This window comes from Podarcis pityusensis, assembly GCF_964106645.2.
Source record: "Podarcis pityusensis genome assembly, chromosome: 2".
Lineage (NCBI taxonomy): Eukaryota > Metazoa > Chordata > Lepidosauria > Squamata > Lacertidae > Podarcis > Podarcis pityusensis.
Genome location: NC_138029.1, coordinates 6,489,596 through 6,512,319, shown reverse-complemented (window position 1 = coordinate 6,512,319; position 22,724 = coordinate 6,489,596). Strand labels below are relative to the sequence as shown.

General features: G+C 45.6%; 1 protein-coding gene across 12 annotated transcripts in view; it reads right to left on the bottom strand.

Annotated features, from left to right (window-relative positions):
• SMARCC2 (SWI/SNF related BAF chromatin remodeling complex subunit C2) overlaps positions 1-16,978 on the bottom strand; it is a 30,409-nt gene extending 13,431 nt beyond the window's left edge. For all 12 annotated transcript variants that reach the window (XM_080994389.1, XM_080994391.1, XM_080994392.1 and 9 more), the window contains exons 1-19: positions 16,833-16,978; positions 13,443-13,562; positions 12,218-12,303; positions 10,726-10,807; positions 10,548-10,640; positions 9,305-9,374; positions 7,747-7,816; positions 7,364-7,439; positions 7,008-7,139; positions 6,007-6,122; positions 5,354-5,478; positions 4,973-5,032; positions 3,534-3,571; positions 2,641-2,771; positions 2,480-2,551; positions 1,742-1,855; positions 1,223-1,376; positions 724-816; positions 175-294 (exon numbers count right to left, since the gene is read on the bottom strand). In XM_080994389.1, the coding sequence (XP_080850515.1) occupies positions 175-294; positions 724-816; positions 1,223-1,376; positions 1,742-1,855; positions 2,480-2,551; positions 2,641-2,771; positions 3,534-3,571; positions 4,973-5,032; positions 5,354-5,478; positions 6,007-6,122; positions 7,008-7,139; positions 7,364-7,439; positions 7,747-7,816; positions 9,305-9,374; positions 10,548-10,640; positions 10,726-10,807; positions 12,218-12,303; positions 13,443-13,562; positions 16,833-16,943 (1,863 nt within the window). In that variant the 5' untranslated portion in view covers positions 16,944-16,978. The remainder of the gene's footprint in view (positions 1-174; positions 295-723; positions 817-1,222; positions 1,377-1,741; positions 1,856-2,479; positions 2,552-2,640; positions 2,772-3,533; positions 3,572-4,972; positions 5,033-5,353; positions 5,479-6,006; positions 6,123-7,007; positions 7,140-7,363; positions 7,440-7,746; positions 7,817-9,304; positions 9,375-10,547; positions 10,641-10,725; positions 10,808-12,217; positions 12,304-13,442; positions 13,563-16,832) is intronic.
• Positions 16,979-22,724: the final 5,746 nt, after the last annotated feature.

Here is a 22,724-nt window from a genome sequence, read left to right as displayed (position 1 = left end):
TCTTGGGCCAGAACTGGAGAGGAGCTGGCTGTTTCTCTCTTACCCAGTCCTGTGTCCCTGCATGATCTAGGCAGTGGGCGGAGGCAACCTGTTGTCTCTTGGTGGCCCTCTGTACACCAACCAGAGAACAGATATCTCACATGTGAGCAAACCCACCCTCTCCCCACTCTTTACCTTGGAAGGAGCATTCTTCTTGGTGTACATGTCAGTGCGAAGCCCAAAGTTTTGCATGTCTGGTGGCTTCTCCTTGCTCTTGTCAGGGAAGTTCAGCATCTGCTGGGAAGCTGTGGTTTGCTGGGGAAAGAGAAGAATGAGCTCCCTGTGATGTAAACACAGCCAGAGACAAAGCATGTCCATCACCGCATTCTATTTGTGGCCAATTTACAACACAGACTGCAATGGTTGGACAGCAACCATACACCTCTGTTGTGAAAAGATAGAAGCTTCTTGGATGGGTCTGAACTTTCAGTGGCAGATATCTGCAGGTGCCTTCTTTTTTGTGACTTGCTTGGCCTCTGGCAATGAAATTTTACAGTTAGCCTATAAGGGAAACTATAACCAACATTTAAGAAACCCCTGAAGTGAGAGGTGTGACAATTCATCTCTTATACATCCTAAAAATTGATGGGAAAGAAGGGGGAAAGTCCATGCAGCCCTGCTCTTTTAGACCCCAGAAACACTGACAATTTATAGTTCCCTTTCAGAAGCTCTCCTTTCTCCTACCAGCTCAGGTTTCCCCTTCACCGTCTCAGTGACAAGGTCTTCAATCTCCTTGCTCTTTCGTCCAGCCTTGGTATCGCTATCACTCTGACGACTCTGAAGAATAAGCACAATTTTGCACTAAGCCCCAGTCTGATGTATCTTTTAGGATAGGAAACAAAGAAATGAAGTCTTCCATAGAAGCAGGGATGATTTGAAGCTAACAAATTGATTCTAGCTTGCATGAATGTGGAAGTTCCCCCTGCTACTTCCTGGCTTTTTAAACCCAGACCAAGACAACCATTCTCTAAAGGGATTTTGGGTTGTCCCAATTACTCCCCACTCCCAATTTTCTGATGCTCTAATTAATATGTCTACTAATTCATTTTATTTTCTAGATTCTTGTATAATTTCATTTTGCTTTTAATGTGTTTTGGACGCTACCCCTTGAAGATTTTTAAACCACCAAGCTATAAACATTTAAAATACCTAAATGAATTGAATTAATTTCTTCTCACGCTACCTGGGGTGTTTTGGGCTGCAGTGGCACCAATCCCGAAGGGGTGTCAGCCAGAACATGGAAATGAGATGTAGGTGGTGGTCCCATGGGTGTCGGCCGGCTCTCTGCATCCACTTGGTAATTAATGAGTCCCCATTGTTCCAGGAAGGCGTGGACTCTGCATGAGAGGATCAGAGTTGGACCCGAAGCTCAGCCATGTGGCAAATTCTATTCTCTGCTTTTAAGAGGACCAGGAGCTGGACTCCCACCCCAGGACAAATTATCTGCCAAACAGCCAGACAAGGAAGATCAATTTTGTCAAACAAGAAGACTCTCAAGCAAAACTTCTGTTTCTTCTTCAACGGGGCATGTTTAGTTTTCATCACCTTTAAATAATTTTTACTATTAAACACAATGGGAGCTAAGAAACGAGGAAAAATCCTGTTGTACTAAGCGCTGTACGAAAGTTAGAATGCTAGAGGCAGCTTCTGTCTTGAATACATTCCTTCTGGCTTTGCTCAGCTATTCTGTTTCTCAGCATACCTCATGATGGCACACACATCCCCAGCCAGGTTCCGACGGCAGGCAGTCGAGGTTAGGTACTCCTGTGGATTGAGCCGGTATGTGTCAATCATGAAATTGCGATATGCCAAGTAGCTAAAGTGCAGCAGGAAGAAAAAGATGACAGTCAGAACCACTATTTATAACCCATGTCACCCTGTAAAGTATCCCCATGATATTAAGACCCATTCTCTCTCATATACTACAGAGGCCAGTTCAGGAACTTTCCTTTTATTCAGACCAACAAAAGGACAAGTACAATGTTTCCCTAACTTTTTTTTACACTGACTACTTGAAAATTGCTGAGGGTCTTGGCAGACCACTTAACAGTTTTTCTGTCCGTTGTAGCAATTGTAATGCACTGTGCCAAATGCTGTATGTTTTTTAATTGTACTTTGTTACTGCTGTCATTTATTATATATGGCATTTTATTATTCCACAGAATTCAAACTGTAGTGCAATAACATGCAACATAAGAAATAAAAGAAGCTAAAAAAATACAAGTAAAAATCAATATAAATATGTAATGCCATGGATGTGCCATCTCCCTGCTTCAAACTACAAATCTACAGACATGACATGGACCACTTGAATGAAAGTTTGGGATTCCTTGGACTAGGAAATAAGGAGACTTCCCCCAGCCCTCCTCTTACCAGAGGAAAAAGGTTGCCACATTTACTATCTCAGAACAGATCTTACTGCTTATAACAGCAATCTTACATTTCAGGAGTCTTTGACTTGTTTTTGCCATTGAAGAATTCTGGGAGGGCTCTCCGCTCAATAGCATGGACACTGAGGAAGAATCAAAAGGAAGCGTTAGAACAGGCTGGAAGGATGGAGGTACTGAGAGGAAAAGCCCTCCCCGGTCCCCACTCAAGCACCTGTTATAGTCAAACCAGGCTGCGTAGCTGGGGATGATGATGTGATGTGTCTGTTCGGTGACATTGTCTTCATGGAGGTCAGGGTTCTTGGTCTGCTCCCCTTTGTTTCCAGCATTGTTCTCCTCTTCATCCTGAAACCAGAAAGCTCCTGAGTAGGCAACCTGAGTGCCCATTGTTTTCTTACGACTTTTGTTCTTAAGCTTCATTTTAAGAGAAGCCTAGGATGGAATTGCTTGTTCATGCAGCACTCAGAAAACCTGAGTCCGTCTCAGAGGGTGACAGTAGGCAGGTGTACAGACAAACTGCTAGGTGATGAGGAATCAAGGGTGCTTTGCTGTTTCAGAGCGTGCTATGGCACAAGCATAATTATGGGTGCTGTCACAGGCCTCCAAGGAGGTGCCCTTCCATATCTTTGCAGCACTGAAGCAATGGAATTGTGTCCACTTCTGCCCAGGCCAAACTAGGGCAAGGAAAGAAGAACCAGAATATTAGCCTGTTTAGGAGGAAAAGAGCAGCAGACTAGGCAAAAACAGAAGCTGTGGTGTCATCTTGCATTCTACCTGTGGGGTGATGCAATGGGTGTGCTAAGGACACATCCCTGTTGATGCAAGTTCCATTGGCTCCCTCTGTGCCTGGGAGGAATGTGGGCGTCATCACCAACACAGCCCCTGATTGGTTGCCACTGGTGGTGTTTCCAGAACATGCTTGCCATTTTTATGTCATTTAGGGATTTTCGGGTTGTGAGTTTTTCCATTCCTCTCCCAGGTTGAACACACTGCAGGCTAAGGATACAGTGGCCGTTCTGCTATCATTGTGGCAGCCCTCACCTTCCCATCCCCAGGCCATAATTAAAGGGTAGGATTGCTCTGTGAGTTGAATCAGACTTGGCTCACCTTGCCTGCAGTCTCCATGTTCTCATCTTCTGGCTCATCTGGAAAGCAAAAATGGCAAAGGCAACCTTAGTCATGTAGACCTATTTGTACTCATTCTACAGTTGTTGGGAAGGACAGGATTACACTGAGTTGAGTACTTATGAGATTCCTGTGCATGCAGATACCCAAATGTGTGTCTTTCATATTTTACAAGGGTGGAGGAGATTATAAAGGTATTTTAGTGAGCAGAAAGCAAGGAGGTGTTTTTTTTGCATTTCACTGACCCTCTAAATATTATTAAAAGTTTATTATTTATTATTGTTGTTGGTTTAAACTTCCATTTTTCCCCAGGGCGGGTATTTGTTACACGGAATGTGAGCCCCCTTGACAACCTGTTAGCATATTAATCAATCTTGGCTGAAACATTGCAGCTCATTCTGAGTACTTGGCATAGATGGGGCTATAAATATAACCTTTTCGTAAAAACAGCAGAAACTGGAAGTGGCAGAAGAGTTTAATGTCCTGTTTTATATGTGTGTGTGTATTACATATGCATGCACTAATCTATTCTGTACATGCCCTCAAGTATTTTTAAATACAGACAATGACTAATACATTTATTGACTGGAGTCCAAATTGCTAATTAAGCTCGCACAAGGAGGCATGTAAATGGAGTTTTTTGCTTTCTTCCTTAAACAGCTGACTCCCATGACATATCAAAACTTTCTTTTGAACTGTTTCAAAAGCAATTTGCCATATGGCACGGGAGGTGGTTGTTTGATGAAAACAAGTCTAAAGCCCCCTTGAGCTTAAGACAGCAAGCTGTGAGGCTCTCTGGATTCCAGCCAATAAGCCTTTGGCTTCTTATATCCTCTCTCTAGAACATCTGGTTGACAGTTGCAATTTGGCAGCTCTTAGGGTCTACTGGAATTACTCAGGCATAACTTGCTACTATTACTGCATTTGCCAGTTTGGCTTACGTACACCGATTTTCTGATTCATGCTTACTTAACCTACTTCAGAGATCTACAGAGGCCATTTCTTAGGTGTCTACTCTGCCTAGCTTATGCTTCTGTGGAAGCTCCAACAGCCAGTCTCTTCCAAAGAAGCATACAAGTGGGCAAATCAAACACCTATGTGGACTTCACTCATAATGCAAGCTTATTTTACAACCCTGCCACAAAAATGTCACCTTTCAAGCAGCCCTTAGTATAGCATCTCAAGACACTAGTCGCAAGTTGGGACTCAGTGGTGACCAGTTTTCAATACTCACATGAAGTGAATTTCATGCCCTCCAACATGTGGTTCTTTACAGTAACAAAGTGTGTGTGTGGGGGGGGTGCTACTCAATGAGCCTTTATTGTGGTTTAATATTGCTACCTAATATCCAGCAAACACTGAAGAACATGCACTTATTCCCATACCAAGAGCGGGATAACAAAAGGAAAAATACCCCTTACCCAAATCGGTCATGGTGCCACCCTTCACAGGAGCCGATTCAGAGTCTTTCTTGGTGTTAACTATGCAAGACAGAACAAGGAAGGAATGCTTTACTGAGAGAAAATTCTCAAAGGTTCTTCCCACCTGCCCTGTCATAGAGAAGCACCTCCTGGAAGATTCATATATTCCTCTATTGCACTGTAAGGAGCAGACAGGCACAGAGACTGAAATGGAGTTGGGGGGAGGACTGTTTTATTCATCAAACTGATTCACAAAGCAATGAAACAGCACTACTTTTGGTGGAGACACTGGTTAGTACAATCTTGACCTAGTGACCCAGGACCCATATGGAGTGCGGGAAAGGACAATAGCTATGCAAGTCCAAAAGCTGTGATACTGACCTGTTTTTGGTAGTGTGACTTCTTCAACATTAGGGACAGGGGAAGGCTCATCCATGTCTTTAGTGAGGTCTTCTTGCTCCTCTTCACGGTGGCCACGCTTGGATTTGGTGTAGGGAGTGGAAGGCCTGTGGAGGGAGGTGTAAGGAGAGAGATCCATCAGCCTTGTTGCAGCAAACTAATACAAGCAGAACACCCTGGACTCCATCATGCATGGGCAGCATAAAGACTTGGTTGTGCACAGCAAACACTATGATCAATGTTTTTGTCCAAAAGGAGAAAGGTTTCTCTTCCAGCTTTAAGTGTCACTTCTGGTAAGAAGGCACTGTGATGCTTATTCTCAAGAAAGGAAAATTAGGTGAAAGTGTCATGTGCTCATGTGGCAAATCCACAGCTGCCTACAGAAAGTGGAGTCAGCAGTGTAATCAGTCAATGGAGTGGACGTGATGGGCTGATTATCTGCTAATAATCTGTGTCCTCAGGAATGTACTAGGAGGCCTCATTGCAGAACACTTCAAGTTCCAATCTTTCTTTAAAGACAGTGTAATTTATGGGATTGTGGGGGAGGAGACCCAAGAGAACCAATAAAATCAAGGCTGAGCTAGCTGATATCTAGTCAACCCAAAAGGGAAAAAAAAGGAAAAGCTTGTCCTCACCCTTTCTTGGCATTCTTCTTTTTTGCTTCTGGAGTAGGTGAAGGAGAGGGAGAACGCTTCCTTTTCTTATAGTTTCCTCCCTTCTTATCCCGTCGGTCTGAGTCAGGACTGTTAACCTAGAGAGATGAAATAAGGCAACTGTACAGAAGGAGCAATGATCAGCATCTGCTGAGGAAACAGTGAATGGACATTTCTCAGGCTTCTGTTCCTCACATTCTACACCAAGTCCATTACAGCTGGGAGACCTCAGTTCACAGGAAGTCAATAGTCTGTTTTGTGTGTCAAAACACAACAAGCAGCCTCACATCATCTGTTGCTAGGCAGGAGATGGCAGTTGAGAGCTTGGATGCTTTTTTATATGAGAGAACTCCCCACATATTCAAAACAGCAGGGAAAAGGTGTGGCTTGGCCTCCTTCCTACAGAAATTGTGTCTAATTGTTTAAAAGGGGGGGGGGGAGGTGGAGCACAGGAACTGAGGTAGAGCAAAGACTTGCTGGCCCATGTCCAGAATATGAGCCAGGTATAAGACACAGGAACACAGGGGGTGGACCATATAGAACTTGACGGCTTTTGGAATTATTGCAATGAAAGCTGGGCCAGATGGAACTTGGTTGGATCCAGCAAGGCACTTCTTACATTTGTGAGCAAGTGTGAACATTCAGGATCACACTACACACAACATCATACAAAGCCAAGGCTACAGGATTGGAATCTCACAGCACAGGTTGATTTTGCCTTAAATGAATCTGCGCTATGAGATTCTGATCCTGTAGCCTTACTTTGTATGTTTAAAAAAGTGTTGCTGGGCCCAGAGGAAGACCAAAATTATACAAGAAGTGGACACAGAAATGGTGGGTCTGAAATATCATGCTTCTATATATGCTTTGGTCAGAGATGGTTTTGTTCTCGGTCTTATGTTTTTCTCTCATTAGAACATAGGTATATCCAAGATATCACAAAAGTATTATAAAGAAATGGAAGTTCTCTAAAAGCATCGTACCTCATCAGTGAGAGTCTTGGCAGAGATTTTCTTCCTGCGGGAGACAGGGCTCTTCTCATCATTTACTTCATAGTCTTCTTCATTCATCCACTCATTGAAAGTGTCTGTGTCCAGGATCCATTTGCCATGAACCTTGATGTGAGGAGAAGAGAAACCCATCACTGAGCACCTTAAAGCAAGAAGGGAAATGAACCACTTCCCAATCCAAAATTGCAACAAGGAAAGGCTCAAAGCAATATCTCTGGCCCAGTGGACATAACATGAATTCAGAGCCTCACATTCTGTGACAGCTGCCTTGAGTGACCCAACCCCAAGTTCTTTTTGTACTCAAACATCAAATAAAGGCAATCCTTTACCTTGCGGGGTTTCTCTGGTGTGGGTGCGTCCTCCACAGGGGCCTCAATTTCACTTGCTGGTATCCAGGTGTCATAGCTATGAAGGAAAGCAGGTAGCAGTTGATTCAAAACCTCTCCTGCACAATGTAGCCAGTTTCAAGGAATGGGTGCGGAAATTAAGGCACAAGTTCATCTATACCCCACTTTCAGAAACAGGAAAAACTTAGCCAGATTCACATTCTGAAAATTTACAGGAAGTGGCTAGGAGAAAACAAAAATAGCAGAGGATATAAACTGGTAGCATCAGCTGCAAATACACACTCCAATACACAGGGGAAAACATGCTTCCTATACCTATATTGAGAAGGTTACAGTGGACAGATGCTAACCCTGCTCCTGCTCACCTGTCAGGGTAGTAGCCCCAGTGCAGGAGGACCTGTTTGTCTCTCTTCATGATTGGGCGAACCCACTCTTCTACAAGAAAGAGTAAACATGGATGAATACGATCAAGGTATTAATTCACTCTGGAAAGACTTTATTTCACACCATTTGTATTGTGCAGCATTTTTACAGTGATCTACTCTGAGCCCCTGTAAGGGAAGTTGGGTAAAAGAATGGCTGCACCTGCATTAGCTTAGGTCATCTGCAGAGGCAGCAGCGGTATCCCATTTGTGCAATTTCCACCCTAGGGAAGCTTACTCAACCTGCCTGTGCTGTAAAATCATAAGTGGGGGCTTTTCTCCAGATACGGGGTTGGGTTTTTTGTTTTGTTTCTTGCAGGGCAGGGGGGATACATTATGTAGTAATGCAGAGAGGCCTCCTTGTGATGGAGCCCCGGTTGTGGAAGATCCTCTCCACAACCTATGACTGGTGCCACACAACAATACTTTCTGTGCCAGGCATAACCCTTATTTGCCTGAATATTTTAAGTATTGGTTTATGTTGTTAATTTGTTCTATTGTTTAACTTTTGAAAAATGTCTTTGTTTCAATTGATTGTTTTATATGCCTGCTGTATACAGCCTTGTTAGTCATGCCTGCTGTATACAGCCCAGATATCCTGAAAGAATAGGAGAGTATTTGGCTAACAAATATTGGCTAACAAATATTGGAAGCAAGAGAAATATAATTGCAATGGGGACCAAGTATCCTGCCTAAGAATGGTGCATTCTGGGATATGCAAAGTAAAAGCTATAAAGTATTTTAAACACTGAAAGTGCTATAGAAAATAGGAGTACCACTGTATTTTTTGCTCTATAAGACGCACCTAGTTTTCAGAGGAGGAAAACAAGAAAAAAAAATATTCTGAATCAAATGTTGTTGAAGAGGAAGGAGGAGGGAGGATCAGGCTAAGACATCACAACAAGATGCGCTGCGCAGCTCTCCCTCTTGCTGCGCTAGGTTCAGCAGAGCAGCGCAAAGCCTCTTCAGCGAAGTGGGAGAAACGCTCCCGCTTCGCTGAAGAGGCTTTGCGCAGCTATCCCTGAAGCCAGAACAGCAAGAGGAATTGCTGCGCATCTCTCCCTCTTGCTGTTCTGGCTTCAGCGATAGCTGCGCAGCCTGCATTCGCTCCATAAGACGCACACACATTCCCCCTTACTTTTTAGGAGGGGAAAAAGTGCGTCTTATAGAGCGAAAAATATGGTATTTTACTTCTTTAGATTTAAATGATTTGTAAATCATGTTCCGCTTTCCTTCACCACCACAACAGTCCCTCGCCCTTTACTAATGAGCTGTTTTCTATTGTTGCTGCTTTAAATGTGGTCTCTTTCACTCCAGCTGAACACGTGTCGTTCCCCTACTGGGAAAAATGCGAGTAGCACTGCAATTTGCTGACTGTTTTATCAGCATGCCTAGCTACAACCCAGTGTGGGATAATCAAGCATGCAACAACAATCAGAGATCACCCAGCAAGATGAAAGTTAAAATTCTACAACTGAATGAAAATAGACAGAAACCTTACCTTCTTCAAGGCTACCAGGGACAGGGAAGACAATATGGGAAGCATTGTTCTTATCTTCTGTTACTGTTCCCTGGAAAGAGATCAAAAGAGTGTATAAAGACCAGAACATCTGAATTCCAGCAGCGTATGCCTCATAATGAGGCAGGTTACACAATGAAAGCTATCTGGGAAAGTTTATTTATATGCAATTAAACCTGTCTTCCTCAACGCCATGCTATACTAGCAAGAGGCCAAAACTGCTTATGAAGAGTTGAAACAGTTATTAAAACCTCATTACTGGACCAAAACCACTTAGGTTTGGTGAAGCATCTCACCCTGTAAGCAGTTTAGGTAGGAATTACTTCTCTTTGGTCAGCCTATACTGGTTTGAACCACCTGTTCTCCATTGCAGCTCTTTATGACAGGGACTCCCACCTGGAAGTCCGACATGGCAGCACCTCTTTTCCGCACAAAACTCACTTTTCCCATGATGCCCTTAGTTCTCTTCCCCAACAAAAACAAAATACAGTGGTACCTCGGGTTAAGTACTGAATTCATTCCGGAGGTCCGTTCTTAACCTGAAACTGTTCTTAACCTGAAGCACCACTTTAGCTAATGGGGCCTCCTGCTGCCGCCACCGTGCCGCCGGAGCACGATTTCTGTTTTCATCCTGAAGCAAAGTTCTTAACCCGAGGTAATATTTCTGGGTTAGCGGAGTCTGTAACCTGAAGTGTCTGCAACCTGAAGCGTATGTAACTTGAGGTACCACTGTATATGCATGCGGAACTGGAACTGCTCACACACATCTTTTGCTTTCCTTGTGATTATCTCCTGCAATGTCCTTATTTAGACTATTCTCTCCTTGAGCCTTTTGTTTCGCATTACTCTGTAAACTCGCAGGCATGGTAGGAGTGCTGAACTGCTTAAGTACCCACACCATCAGAGCATTACTGTTCAGTGGTATTTTCCCAACTTTTAAATGCCCTCTTTACAAAAATTCATTAGTAGAAGGGGGTCACCAAATTATCATGTACCATTCCATGGGAGAGACTTACTTCTTTTAATATTTTAATGGTCCCTTGTGGACAAGTTATTTAAATGTAAACTTACATACAGCATCGTGGCAAGCAAGCAGATGTGCTGCTATATTATTCTTAATTCCCAAGCAAACAAGCATATAACAATCTCAGCCATTTTCAGATATGCATGACCCTCTGGAAATCTTTGTGATATCCAGCTAATGCTGTTCTGCAATCTCACCCACCTGGTGCCGTTTCACAATGTCTTTCAGCTTGGCCTGCAATTTAGGGTCAACGTCTGGATGCAAATAGATGTTAGGTCGGGAGAGACAATTGTTCTGGAAGAAAAATAAATAGTGCAGATGAGCACCTGGTGGCCAGAAATCCATAAAAGGGCAGAGAAAGGGAAAGAAATCACCTTACCTGCACCAGAGATTTTTCGATCGTCATGAACATCTCCACATTGCGGTCCATCCGTGATGGATTCTGGAAATCGAAACGCCGCCTTATTGGAAGAAAAGAGCAACCTTAATAAAAATCAGAGTTCACGTTTCTTAAATGTTCTATTTTACAAATCTAGACTTTTGAGGAAGAGTGGAAACGAGCCACAGAATCAACTGGCCTGGTTCACACCTCACTATAGTTGATGTTAAACTACAGTTCAGTGCAAATGGCAAGTGTGCTGCTCAATAATCTCTACCTCATTTCTCCCCCACTTTCTGGCTGTGCCAGAAGCAACAAACCACAAGCCTTGGCTTACTGCATCAACGAAATCTGGGCCTGTGGTCCATTCCTCCCCAAACAGAACCATGAGTGCTACCTCAAGTTTATTCTTGGCTTACTGCTTGTTGTTTCTTTGGGGGAAGCAAACCATGAGCCCAGGGCTTTTCGCTCCCAGCACAATATGGTCAGAATTGCGAGAGGAGCAAAGCTGGGATTTCAGAGTATATTTACCAGGACGGTGCTAACTCAAAAGAAAGCATAGTTAAACACAATTAAACATTAACTATCGTTTAACACAATGTGCACACAATAAAAAATTTGAATGTGGATTATGATAAAGCTAGAGCAGTATTTAGCACTGTGAACCCAAATGAATCCTGGGGGGTAGATACATTCATATAAAAAATGGTAACATGAAGGCTGTACTCCTCATTCATATCACTGCCTCCAAGCAGCCACATCCATACTACACATTTAAACCAGTATCATACAACTTTAAATATTCATGGCTTCCCCAAAGAATCCTGGGAGCTGTAGTTTGCTCAGCGGGCTGAGAGTTATTATGATGAGACTCCTCACAAAGTGACAGTTCTCAGAATTGTTTAACAATCAATCCCTCTTCACAGGGAACTCTGGGAATTGTGGCTCGGTGGGGGGAATATTGGTCTCCTAACAGCTCTCAGCATCCTTTAACAAACCATAGCTCCCAGGATCCTTTGGGGAAAGCCATGACTGTTCAAAGTCATATGATACAGCTTTAAGTGCATAATGCAGATTAAAGACTCCACAACAGCAAGTTGCTCCCTTACACACAACATTGCTTGTGAAATGATACTATCTCAGTACCATTGTCGCTTTGCAAACTATATTCAGATTCTTACATTGTTAATCTCTGAAGGGGAGAGTGTCAAGTTCAAGAATATTTTTTTAGCAGGATGAGGTAGATAAATTTAATTAAATAACTAAAATGTCCTTGTTTTATAACCCCATCCTCCCTGGGAAAAAAATGGATGGAAGGCGAAGAAACTGTTGTTCACAACATTCAGATGCATTCAAATGACCTCTTTTACAAGCACTAAATCTGTCAATTCATTTCTGCACGAAGCCAGGAACTCCTACCCTACCAATACACAACCAAAAACCTCTACCCTATCATGGAATGTGGTGAGAATAGTAAAGTAAAAATGCTTACCATCCTTGATCGCTCTTGAATTTATAGGCTGCTGCAAGGATGTGACATAGGGCACCACCAGCTTTGAAATCTAAGAAGCATTTTATCTATAATAGAGATAGCCAGAGTTAGAGTTAGATGAGCTGCATCTACTCCAGAAGACGGCCTTCTTAATGGAAAATCTCATGAGCTCTCCATCTGTTAGGGTGGAGAACAACAGAATTCAGAGCACCTTAGAAAAAGTGCCTGATGCTAACAGTATAGAACTGAACTCTGGTCAGAGAGGGTAGCACTGACTATCAAGCAAGAGAGATTAAAGCCCAGCAAAGTAACTTGAGTTACGGATACATGACTTGGATGAATAGCAATGCAATAAGCCGAAGAAGTGGAATATAAAAATTTGAACCCATCCTTCAGGAACCAACCAAAGGAACATTATAATCACCCTGCTGCAAGGAAGTCATGGAAAGCAACAAGATCTAAGCCATCAAAATTTAAAATGATGTTGAATTATATTTGCACTGAATTTTGTATGGCGGTGTAGATATAGTCAGTATAATTTGTTTTTATGTTAAGCTATATCAGTGTAAATGTTTTATGTTATCCTTCTCTATTTGTATAAACAGCATAAAAAGATTAAACTGACTTCCAAGCTACCAAAGCTTAGAAGAACAACCAAGAGCATAGCAAGAGCAATATCCGTCAGTGCCAGCCTGAATCAAAACCTGACACAATTGTTTTCTCTGGGAATGCAATAATTACTGCTTCTTATGTGTCTCTCCCAAGCATAATATTCTGAAAAATCCCAACAACACAGAACTGCATGCTTACACAGGGAAATACCATGGAGTTCTGCAAATAGCTAAGCCCCAGAAAACCTTGTATTTTATGTGCCAAATTCCTGCTATCGTTACAGAATCTCAGAACTGTTTCATACTAGAATGAGCTAGTAGGCTGAGGTGCTATAGTAAAGGACCACATCAGGAAGAAAGATTTGGTCTAGTCCTCTGTCCAATGTGATAAGCTTTCTGAATGAGGAACCACTAAAAATAACTCTGCCCCTCCAACGTTCAAGTTTTGCAAGTTTCTAGTACCTCAGCCTATCATTTTATTCTGTATAAGAAGACTAAACTGTTCTTAGGCAGACAAGACAGACAGACAGGAGATCTCTCTAGAAGCAACCTACTCTGCGGAAGACGCTTTTCTTTCTCTACCACACCTGAACCAAGACAGCTGTGAGACTCACCGGTAACTTTGTGAGTGGTGCATTGCTGACATGTTTTCCAAACACCTCCTCTTGGAACTGCAGCAGTTGTACTACTAGGCTGGACAACGACTTATTGGTAGGTGGCTCTGCTTGGATGTACTGTGGGAAGAGGGACCGAGGCTTAGATGACTCCTATCCAGATCACTCTTTTAAGCAGCAATCAAGCACATGTGAGACCTTGGCAAAGAACAGGCTGAGTAGTCATCATTTTCAGCAACTGGGTTACGATGACCAACATGCCCTAACCTAAAGTGAGTTACCACTGGTAGCGACACAACCAATTTTTTTTCTTTATGTTTTTCAGAAGGAAAAGAGAAAGAGGCAACAGAGGAAAACAGACAGACATATACAGCAAATAAAGATAAAGGTGTGTCTTACAATGCAGGTTAGGATGAAAAGTGGATTCCAAGTATCACTGAAAGAGATGCTTTTTCAGAAGGAAAAAATGGCACACCTAAAGAGATCCAATTCTACACACAAAGCAATCCTACTATGGAATAAGAAAGATCCACTAGGCACAGGACAGCACTCTCAAGCAACAAGAGTTCTCCAAAGAACTGTGGGTATTAAACAAAGCTGGTTCTGGCCTCTAAAAACTTTCAGTCAAAATGGGAAATCTTGAATATTATGTCAGGAGAATATTATGTCTAGCAAAGGACTGAACTAACACCTAACACTAATGACTATTTTCAATTAATTCTGTATATAATGAGGACATTTTAGGGGTCCTATGTAGACAAAGAATCATGGCCTCAAATTGGCACAATAACCATTTTCATGTGTGGGCAATGAGACTTTCAGCTGCAGAGCACTGCAGACTTCACATTTCATATCAACTCAGGTGGCACACAGATGAGAGTATCATCAACTATATTCTTAAATCATTCTGTAGGCTGCTGCAGGCATAAAAAAAATCACAATACTCTTGTAGAGACCCCCCCCATCACTGTTCCAGATTTCGTATGATACAACTACCACTGATGTGACCTGATTCATAGTTTTACTTGCAAACATTTCACATCTCCAAAGCTGTGTTCCCAAGAAAATAGGTTTGTTGAAGTCTCAACGCTGAGAACACTACCCAGCACGTAAGAGATAACTATGCCATTTGAAATTACTATCAACAAAGTTTTATGGAACAAATGGTGTGTGAACATTGCAGAAACATCTATGTGCCATGGTGCTTTGGTGTAACCGTGTGCATTCAGAATATGTTCCCTCTTAATTGCCATGTCTATTGCCCTATTCTTTTTAGCTTGCATCCTCTGCACATTTGTTGGGGAAATGTGGGGTGAGAGGGAGAAGAATATATTTTCTCTCTCTCCCTCAGCAAACAGCAGGGACCCCATTTCAAATTTTGGGACAAGAGTCTCAGCAAAAGTCTGGACATACTCAATATCAGCAATGCAATTATTCAGACATAAGTCTCACTGTATTCCAAGATACTCCCGGGTAAGTGTAGCTAGGATTGCAGTCAAATCTGTTAAAGCATAGCTGTCAACTTTTCCCTTTTCTTGCAAGGAATCCTATTCGGAATAAGGGAATTTCCCTTTAAAAAAGGGAAACGTTGGCAGCTATGTGTTAAAGCTTTAAAGCATACTTCCTGTGAATACTTTTTATACCTTATAAATAACAATATTTAGAACTATAACTCTTTCTCGCAAATACATGAAGCATTATCAACACAGGTCCATCACATTTCTTTAAGCGCTGGGCTCTGTGACCTTGCCATGCATTAACTAATACACAGGTCCATTTAACTGTGTGTAACAGCAGACTGTGAAGCAGTGAACTGACCACAAAAGGGATGAGGGGGTCCCCACCCCACCCTTGCTAAACTTCTCCCCTACACAACAGAAGCTCAGGCCTCCTTGATTTGCCTGGTGTGCAAGTACCAGCCAAGTATGCAAACAAAGTTTCATGCATGGATCATTCCAGCTACATTTAAAGACAGCATTTTTTAAAAGTTCCACATTGCTAGCGCTAGTAAAATTATGGGAGTTAGAATGAGAATCCATTTAATGCCGCTCCTTGAGTTGTTGCAAATGACATGAGGGCTGGCAAGAGTTGAACTTGCCGGGAAGTGGTGAACATCAGGTCACAATCTGTCACTCCAAACACAGAAAGCTGTCTGGTGACTCAGACATTCTCACTCGGAAGGTCAAAGGTAAACAGCATGGGAACCAAGACCCATGCTGCTTGCTAGAAAGGATACAACTGTCAAACAGCAGAGACCCAGGCAGAAACTACCAGGCAGTCTTCCACGTGCCTTCATCCCAGAAGGTTGCACGTGTCCTCAAATTGCCCATCCACACATATTACATGTGTGTGTGTTGGAGAGGAGATTCCATCAACATTCATTTCAGCTTCTGGGCCTTGGGCTGATCAGAGGACCACAGAGGAAAGCTGAAAGGAGTAGGGGATCTAACATGCAAACAGCCTCAGTAATCTGGGGAGAGGAGTCTCTTGTTGCAGACTTAATGAAAGGAAGAGGCAGAGAGGTAAACTGCAACACACAAAAGCCTTTCCATTTTCTGCTGACAGGAATCAGATAAACTGAAAAAGCAAAGCAAAGTACCCCCCAGATTAAGGGGCAGCTGAACAGCTCTCCTGGAGGTAGGAAAGAAAAGCACTACAGTGCACCGCACCCCGTTTCCAGAAGACTAATGCAGAAATATAACAGGGCAGGAAGCAAGTCAAAGAGCACAGTTTCAGCAGGTGGGAGATCATTTATTGAAGTCAATTGGGGATTGCTTCAGGAGGGAGGGTGAACCATTTGGAAGAAGAAGAAGAAGCGGGTGGGGGAGGTCAGTTAATATGTCAGTGAATGAAACTTTCAGGGACTCGGCTGGGAGAAATCCACTTGGATCAAATTAGGGAGAAATGCTTCAAGGGACAATGGGGGCGCCACGCACGAGGCAGCAGGTGACAAGACGCCAAGAGGTCAGAGCAGGGAGTCGGCACCCCTGGGCGGCCTGGAGGGAAACAACAATGGGATGCCCAAATGGGGTCCCCTTGTCCGGCGGAGGAGGGCGGAGCGGGATCGCGGCCGGAGAGACCCTCCCGGGGGTGCGGGGTGGGGTCGCTGGGATCCCCGCTCCCTATGGGAAAAGAGGGGGGCGCGCTGCCCCTCTCCTGCCCGCCCGCTCCCATCCCTTCTGGTCCCGCAGCGCCGCGCGACCCCCAACCACCCCCCAGCCCCTGCTCGCTTATGGGGAGCAGCCCGGGCGCGCGCGGCGGGGTCCCGAGGAGGGAGGGAGGGGGCCGGAGCGGGGGGAGCAGCCGAGGCGGAGGACGGGCGCCCCCGTCTCGCCCTCCTCCCGCGCAGCCGAGGCAGGAGGCCCGGGCCCTGGGCGGGAAGGCCGCTACCTTCTTGTAGTTCTTGCTGAGCCAGATGCGCGCGCTGTCGAACTGGCTAACGGTGTCCGAGGCCTCGTAGTACTTGACGTTGGGGCCGCCGTCCTTCTTCCGCACCGCCATTTTCCCAGCGCCGCCGGCCTGGGCCGCGCCGCCGCCGCCGCCGCCTCCGCTCGCCCTGCCCCGTGCGCCGCCGCCGCCGCCACGGCCCTCGCAGCGCCCTCTGCTGGGCAGAGAGGGAAAGGGAGGAAGCGGGGAAAGCCCGGCCACGGTTTGGAGGCGAAGCGCCCCCTGCAGGCCGAGAGCCGCAAGACGCGGAGGCTGAAGGGCGGGGAACGGCGAGGGGTCGGGCGCATCTCCCACCGGAAACAAGTGTGGGTGTATAGAATATGCATGCATGTTTATACATGTATGTATATATTTTTCGACTGGATGTTCTGTTTAGTGATGGGAAAGGACACGGATTGAAGTCGAGACTGAAAGTAGCCAAGAATAAATTCCCCTCTTTCCTTCAGTTTAGGAAATGTAGGACTAGGGCTGAAAATGCGGGGGGGGGGGGGCTAAAAAGCGAAATGTTGTAGCTAACAATTGGGTTGAGTGCGAGTGGGATCACGGAATTCAGAAGTAAGGGATCCCTTGGGGAGAAATAAGAAAACAAGGCTCAGGCCATATCCTGGGGTTGGGGTGCAAATGGCTCATGAATTTGCTTGTTTCCCTGTTTCCTCTGTACTGTAAACCTGCAGGCAAGGCCTAGGTTTCTTTTATCATTGTAAGGCACCTTTACGACACAAATGCATTTTGAGAAATGCATTACAAAGGAATCTTCAATAATAAAAATATAATACTTTATTATTTATACCCCGCCCATCTGGCTGGGTTTCCCCAGCCACTCTGGGTGGCTCCAGTGCGTGCTCAGAGGGGCAACAGATATTCTAAGCATCTTTCTGTTTCAGGTCTGTTACATTAAAACTATTCTGATTACATGACATCTCAGAAACAGCAGCTTCATATGGTGCATTTATATCATTATATTTATTACATTTATATACCACCTTTTTCTTCCAAGGAGCTCAAGGTGGTGCACAGGATTCTCCTCCTCCCCATTTCATCGTCACAACCCTGAGAATTAGGTTAGGCTAAGAGATGGCGACTGGCCCAAGGTCACCCCGGGAGCTTCATGACATTATTCACTCTTTTGCACCAGAGCCCTTGGGAATAATGCCTCACCTTTCCATTATCATTAGCACTATCAGTGTTGTGGGTTCGAGGCCCATGTGGGGCAAAAGATTCCTACATTGCAGGGGGTTGGACTAGATGACCCTTGTGATCCCTTCCAGCTCTATGATTCTGTTATTCTAAGGGCCAAACTAGAAGGCAATCAAAGCAATCCTAAAGGAGAGAGGCACTTCATGCAGAATGTGAGCAGCCAGAGCCAGTGTTCCTTGCACGTCTAGAATAAAGGAGCGAAGCTTGCAGATCAGACAGTCTTGCAGTCTTGAGTGCCGGACATGTTGTTTAATGCAGGAAGGTTCCTGCAACACACTTTAGCCACCCTTTATCATAACTGGGAGATGCAAGGACGGACCTCGCCTTTTAACTACATCCTTTTACAGGAGGTTGCCGATTATTAAATGGCCTTGGCCCAGTGTACCTGAAGGAGCGTCTCCATCCCCATCGTTCACTGAGGTCCAGCTCCAAGGGTCTTCTGGCGGTTCCCTCTCTGGGAGGTTACAGGGAGCCAGGCAGAGGGCCTTCTCAGTAGTGGTGCCTGCCCTGTAGAACGCCCTCCCATCAGATGTCAATAATAATAATAATAATAATAATAATAATTTTTTATTTATACCCCGCCCTCCCCAGCCAAGGCCGGGCTCAGAGCGGCTTACAAGCAATAATAAAAACAAGATGAATGATTACAACTTAAAAACAAAAATAAAATACAACATTAAAATAATGGAACATTAAAATATTAAAATGCAGCCGCATCGCAGGAGGAGAAGGAAAAGAAAAAAGAAAGAGAGGGAGGGAGGGAATCAAATGTCAAGGCAATAAGCAACTATTTTACTTTTAAAAGACATTTGAAGGCAGCCCTGTTTAGGAAAGTTTAAATTGTTTAATGCTGTATTGTTTTCAGTATTCGGTTGGGAGCCGCCCAGAGTGGCTGGGGAAACCCAGTCAGATGGGTGGGGTATAAATAATAAAATTATTATTATTAAACCAACTGATTTTGTGTACGCAACAAGGAGTGGCAGCAGAAGTGTCCAGGTAACACAGAGTGCAAGGATGGGGCGATCACCTTTTTCCTGCACCAAGACTTAGCTCTGCAGCATGTGAAATACTAACTAGTGGTGATGCCCATGAACACATTTCCAGGCTCATTATTTATGGAATATATATCCTGCCTGTGCTCTCGAGGGAACCTGGCGAGGCAAACAGGCCCATGATTCAAAGTGAAGGCGTGAGGGACATAGAATCGCAGAACTGTCGAGTCGGAAAGGGTCCCAGGGTCATCTAGTCCAACCCCAACCAGCACCCCCGGGGGAAGAGGCTTGGGCTGGTCTAATTCCCAGGCTGGGAGTCGCGAAGATTCCGTGTCTGCCGTGACCTCGGAGCCCTTGAAATCCCAGTCTAGGCGACGGGGATAGCGATGCCCTCAGGAGCCTCCTCAAAGACGGGCAACTGGCCCCGGACGCGCAACGAGGGAGGCGGGAATTCTGCACATGCTCAGGAGCACGAAACCCGCGCGGCTTTCAGTGCGGCCTGAGGGGACCTGCGGGGCTGGGCGGGAAGGCGGGGAAGGGAACAGCGGCGGCGCCTGAATTTATCGGGAATATTCGTATTAAAAATGGAGTCCGCGCTGCGCTGAGGGGAATTTGGGGGTCGCGAAGCTGAGGCGAGCGGAAGGCGCCGGGGCCGGGCGTCCTTTCTGGCGGCGCGTGAGGCGGAGGGGAGACGCGGCGCTCGGGTCTCCTCCGCCGCCGCCGCCGCCGGGCTTCTCCCCGCCGCCCGTTTCGCGCTCCCGCGGTCGGTCCAGGCCGCCTGGCGGGCCGGTCTAGCTGAAGCTCCGCGCAGCCTTGGCCCGAGAGTCACGGTGGCCGAGTGGTTAAGGCGTTGGACTCGAAATCCAATGGGGTTTCCCCGCACAGGTTCGAATCCTGTTCGTGACGGCGGTCTCGTTTTTATGGGGGGCGGCGCCATCTCCTTTTAACTGGACATCCTGCTCCCCCGGGTTACAAAATAAAATAGAATATAACAAAAAGAACCGAGGAGGAAAGCGGTTTAAGAATCGCGAGGGAGGACGGGTGGCGATCGTCGCCGCGTTTAAACGGAAGGCGGAGAAGCTCCAATGGGGGGGCGGGGCTGCCGAAGGCGGAGCTTAAGCGCTAGAACGGGCGGATCGCGGCTCACACGCGTCACCGCCACGTCTGACCTTCCCACCCGCATCCCGTTAAGGCCAAAGAGTTACTACGGTGGATCTCAAACATTTTTTCTAAGCTGCACTTTCAGAGTAAAAATTGGATTGTGCCACACTTAATTTTCTATTTATAAGAAATACTTTGGGAAACGAAACAACTCCTAGCAGTTGGTTGACTTACAGCATAGAACACAACTACTTTATAATATGATCATGGGACCTCCAGAAAGTATAAAACAACGCAGTTACATAAGAACATGAATCACCCCAAAATGCAATTATAAATGAGCCTCTTACATATGTACTTTAAGTATGTATACAAACTCAATGGGAGGTGTGAGCTTGCTTTTGCCAAGTAATCACGTTTATATTACAGTGGTACCTCTGGTTGCGAACAGGATCCATTCCAGAGCCCCGTTCGCAACATGAGCAGAACGCAATCCGTGTCTGCGTGTGCGCGGGTCACAATTTGTCGTCAGCGCATGCATGTGACTTCATTTTGAGCGTCTGCGCATGCGCAAGCAGCAAAACCCAGAAGTAACCCTTTCCGGTACTCCCCAGTCGCCGCGGGACGCAACCTGAAAAGATTTAACCCGAGATATGACTGTAGGTCTAATTTTGAGACAAACAGACTCATCTCACGGACACAAAGAAGCCTTTCTCTTGCTCTCATTTTGAAAAGCTATCTCTCCATATTCTGCAAATGACCCCAAAAAATCATTATGATATGATACAATATGGAAAAGTTTCAATGCTCCAAGAGTTTTCTCCTGAATTCCAAGTCCAACTACAGGGGAGGGACACCCCAGGCCTTGGGGGCCAATCCTGGCCTCCTGCCCCAGAACATGGCTCCCCAGGGAAGGTGCCCCTCCTGCTGACGACTGCCTCCCCGCCTTGCCCCGCAGCCCAGCCCACAGCTTCCTCCACTGGACCCACAAAAGAGGTTGATCACTGGGGGGGTTGGGTTTCCAGACGCTGACCCAGATGGGCCTTGGGTCAGATCCAGCCCTCTGGTTCTGTGCATCTTTTGACTAGCTGCCCCCCTAGCCCATTCCTGCCCTCCTCTGTCTCAAAAAGGAGGTCCACTTGCTCACCTGACCGCAGTCTGCTCCAGGCCTTGCAGGGAGGCCACCCTGTTGCTGCAGCTGATCAGCTGTCTTAAGCACCTGAACTTAGAAGAGACGAGCAGAGAGAGCGACTCAGAAGCCAGCAGCCCCAGTTCTTGGGGGGTGTTTGTGTGAGAGGAGGGGCGTCTGGCCCAATTCTTTCCATCTCTCTGCAGTTCAGTGACCTGAAAGGGTATCACCAGAGCTGGAAAGAGGCAGCCCAGAGCACGAAGGGCTGGCAGAGAGAGAAAAGAGGCCCCAAGTGCTATGGGTTCAAGAGCTCCAGCCCAAAGGAAAGAGAAGCACTGCCAGCTTCTCTGCCTTGTCTTCTTAGGACAGCCCTGCCCTTCCTGAGAGGGAGGAGACTCCTAGGAGGGTCCTCCAAGCATCAAGGTGTCCAAGAGGAGGAGCAGAACATGAGGAAGGTGGTGGAGTCTTCCTTGGAGCCAGAGAGACCCTAAGGAAGGGGGAGAAGGCTGATGCCATTGGGCAGCAAGAGAGATGTAAAATGGAGCCAGGCAGAGGTGTAGTGGTTGGAGGGCTGGACTAGGAGGACCTGGGAGAGCAGGGTTGGAATCTCCCTGGTGGACCTTGGGCCAGCCTAGTCTACTTTGCAGGGCCATTGTGAGGATAACAATTGGTGGCAGGGAGAACCATGAAGGCCACCTTGAGCTCCTGGGAGGAAAGTGGGCTAGGAATGTCCTAGTAAATGATAAGAGGGGAGAGAAAAGGGGAAGACGGGGGAAATGTGTGGAGGAGCTGAGCTCTCTGGAGAAGACTGGCAGGGTCAATTTCCAGAGAGTCAAGGCTGTTCAGGGGACCCCAGGACTCACACTCTGCCCCCAGGAGACCAAGAGAAAGGGAAGGAATCCTACTTACAGTCTGCACATTTTGTTCACGAAAAATTCCCACCCTCCTCTCTAAACTAGCTAACTCTCTAAAATGCCCACCTACGCCTAACTCTGACCCCACCCCAGCCCCGCCCTAACCCAACACTTACCTTACCCCTAACTACTCCTCTGTGCACAAAATAAATATATACAAAATACATACCAAATGTGCACAAAATAAAAATGTAAAAAAAAAAATATGGAAATAAAGAACAAAAAAGTAAAAAAGTAAAATAAAAGTGTTAAAATGAAAAAGTAAAAATAAATCAAATCAAATGAATCAAATAAAAGTAATAAATCAAATAAAAATCAAAATAACAACCAAATGAACACCTCTCCTTATCTTCTCCAACCACCACCACCAACTCCTCTCTCCTCCACTTGCCTCACTACTAACCCACAATGGCCCCTGCAAGTAGGTGCCTTTTAAGGGAGAAGCAAGTGATGTCACAAAGGAGGGCAGGTCCTTGTCACCGTGGCAACCCCCCCCCCCCCG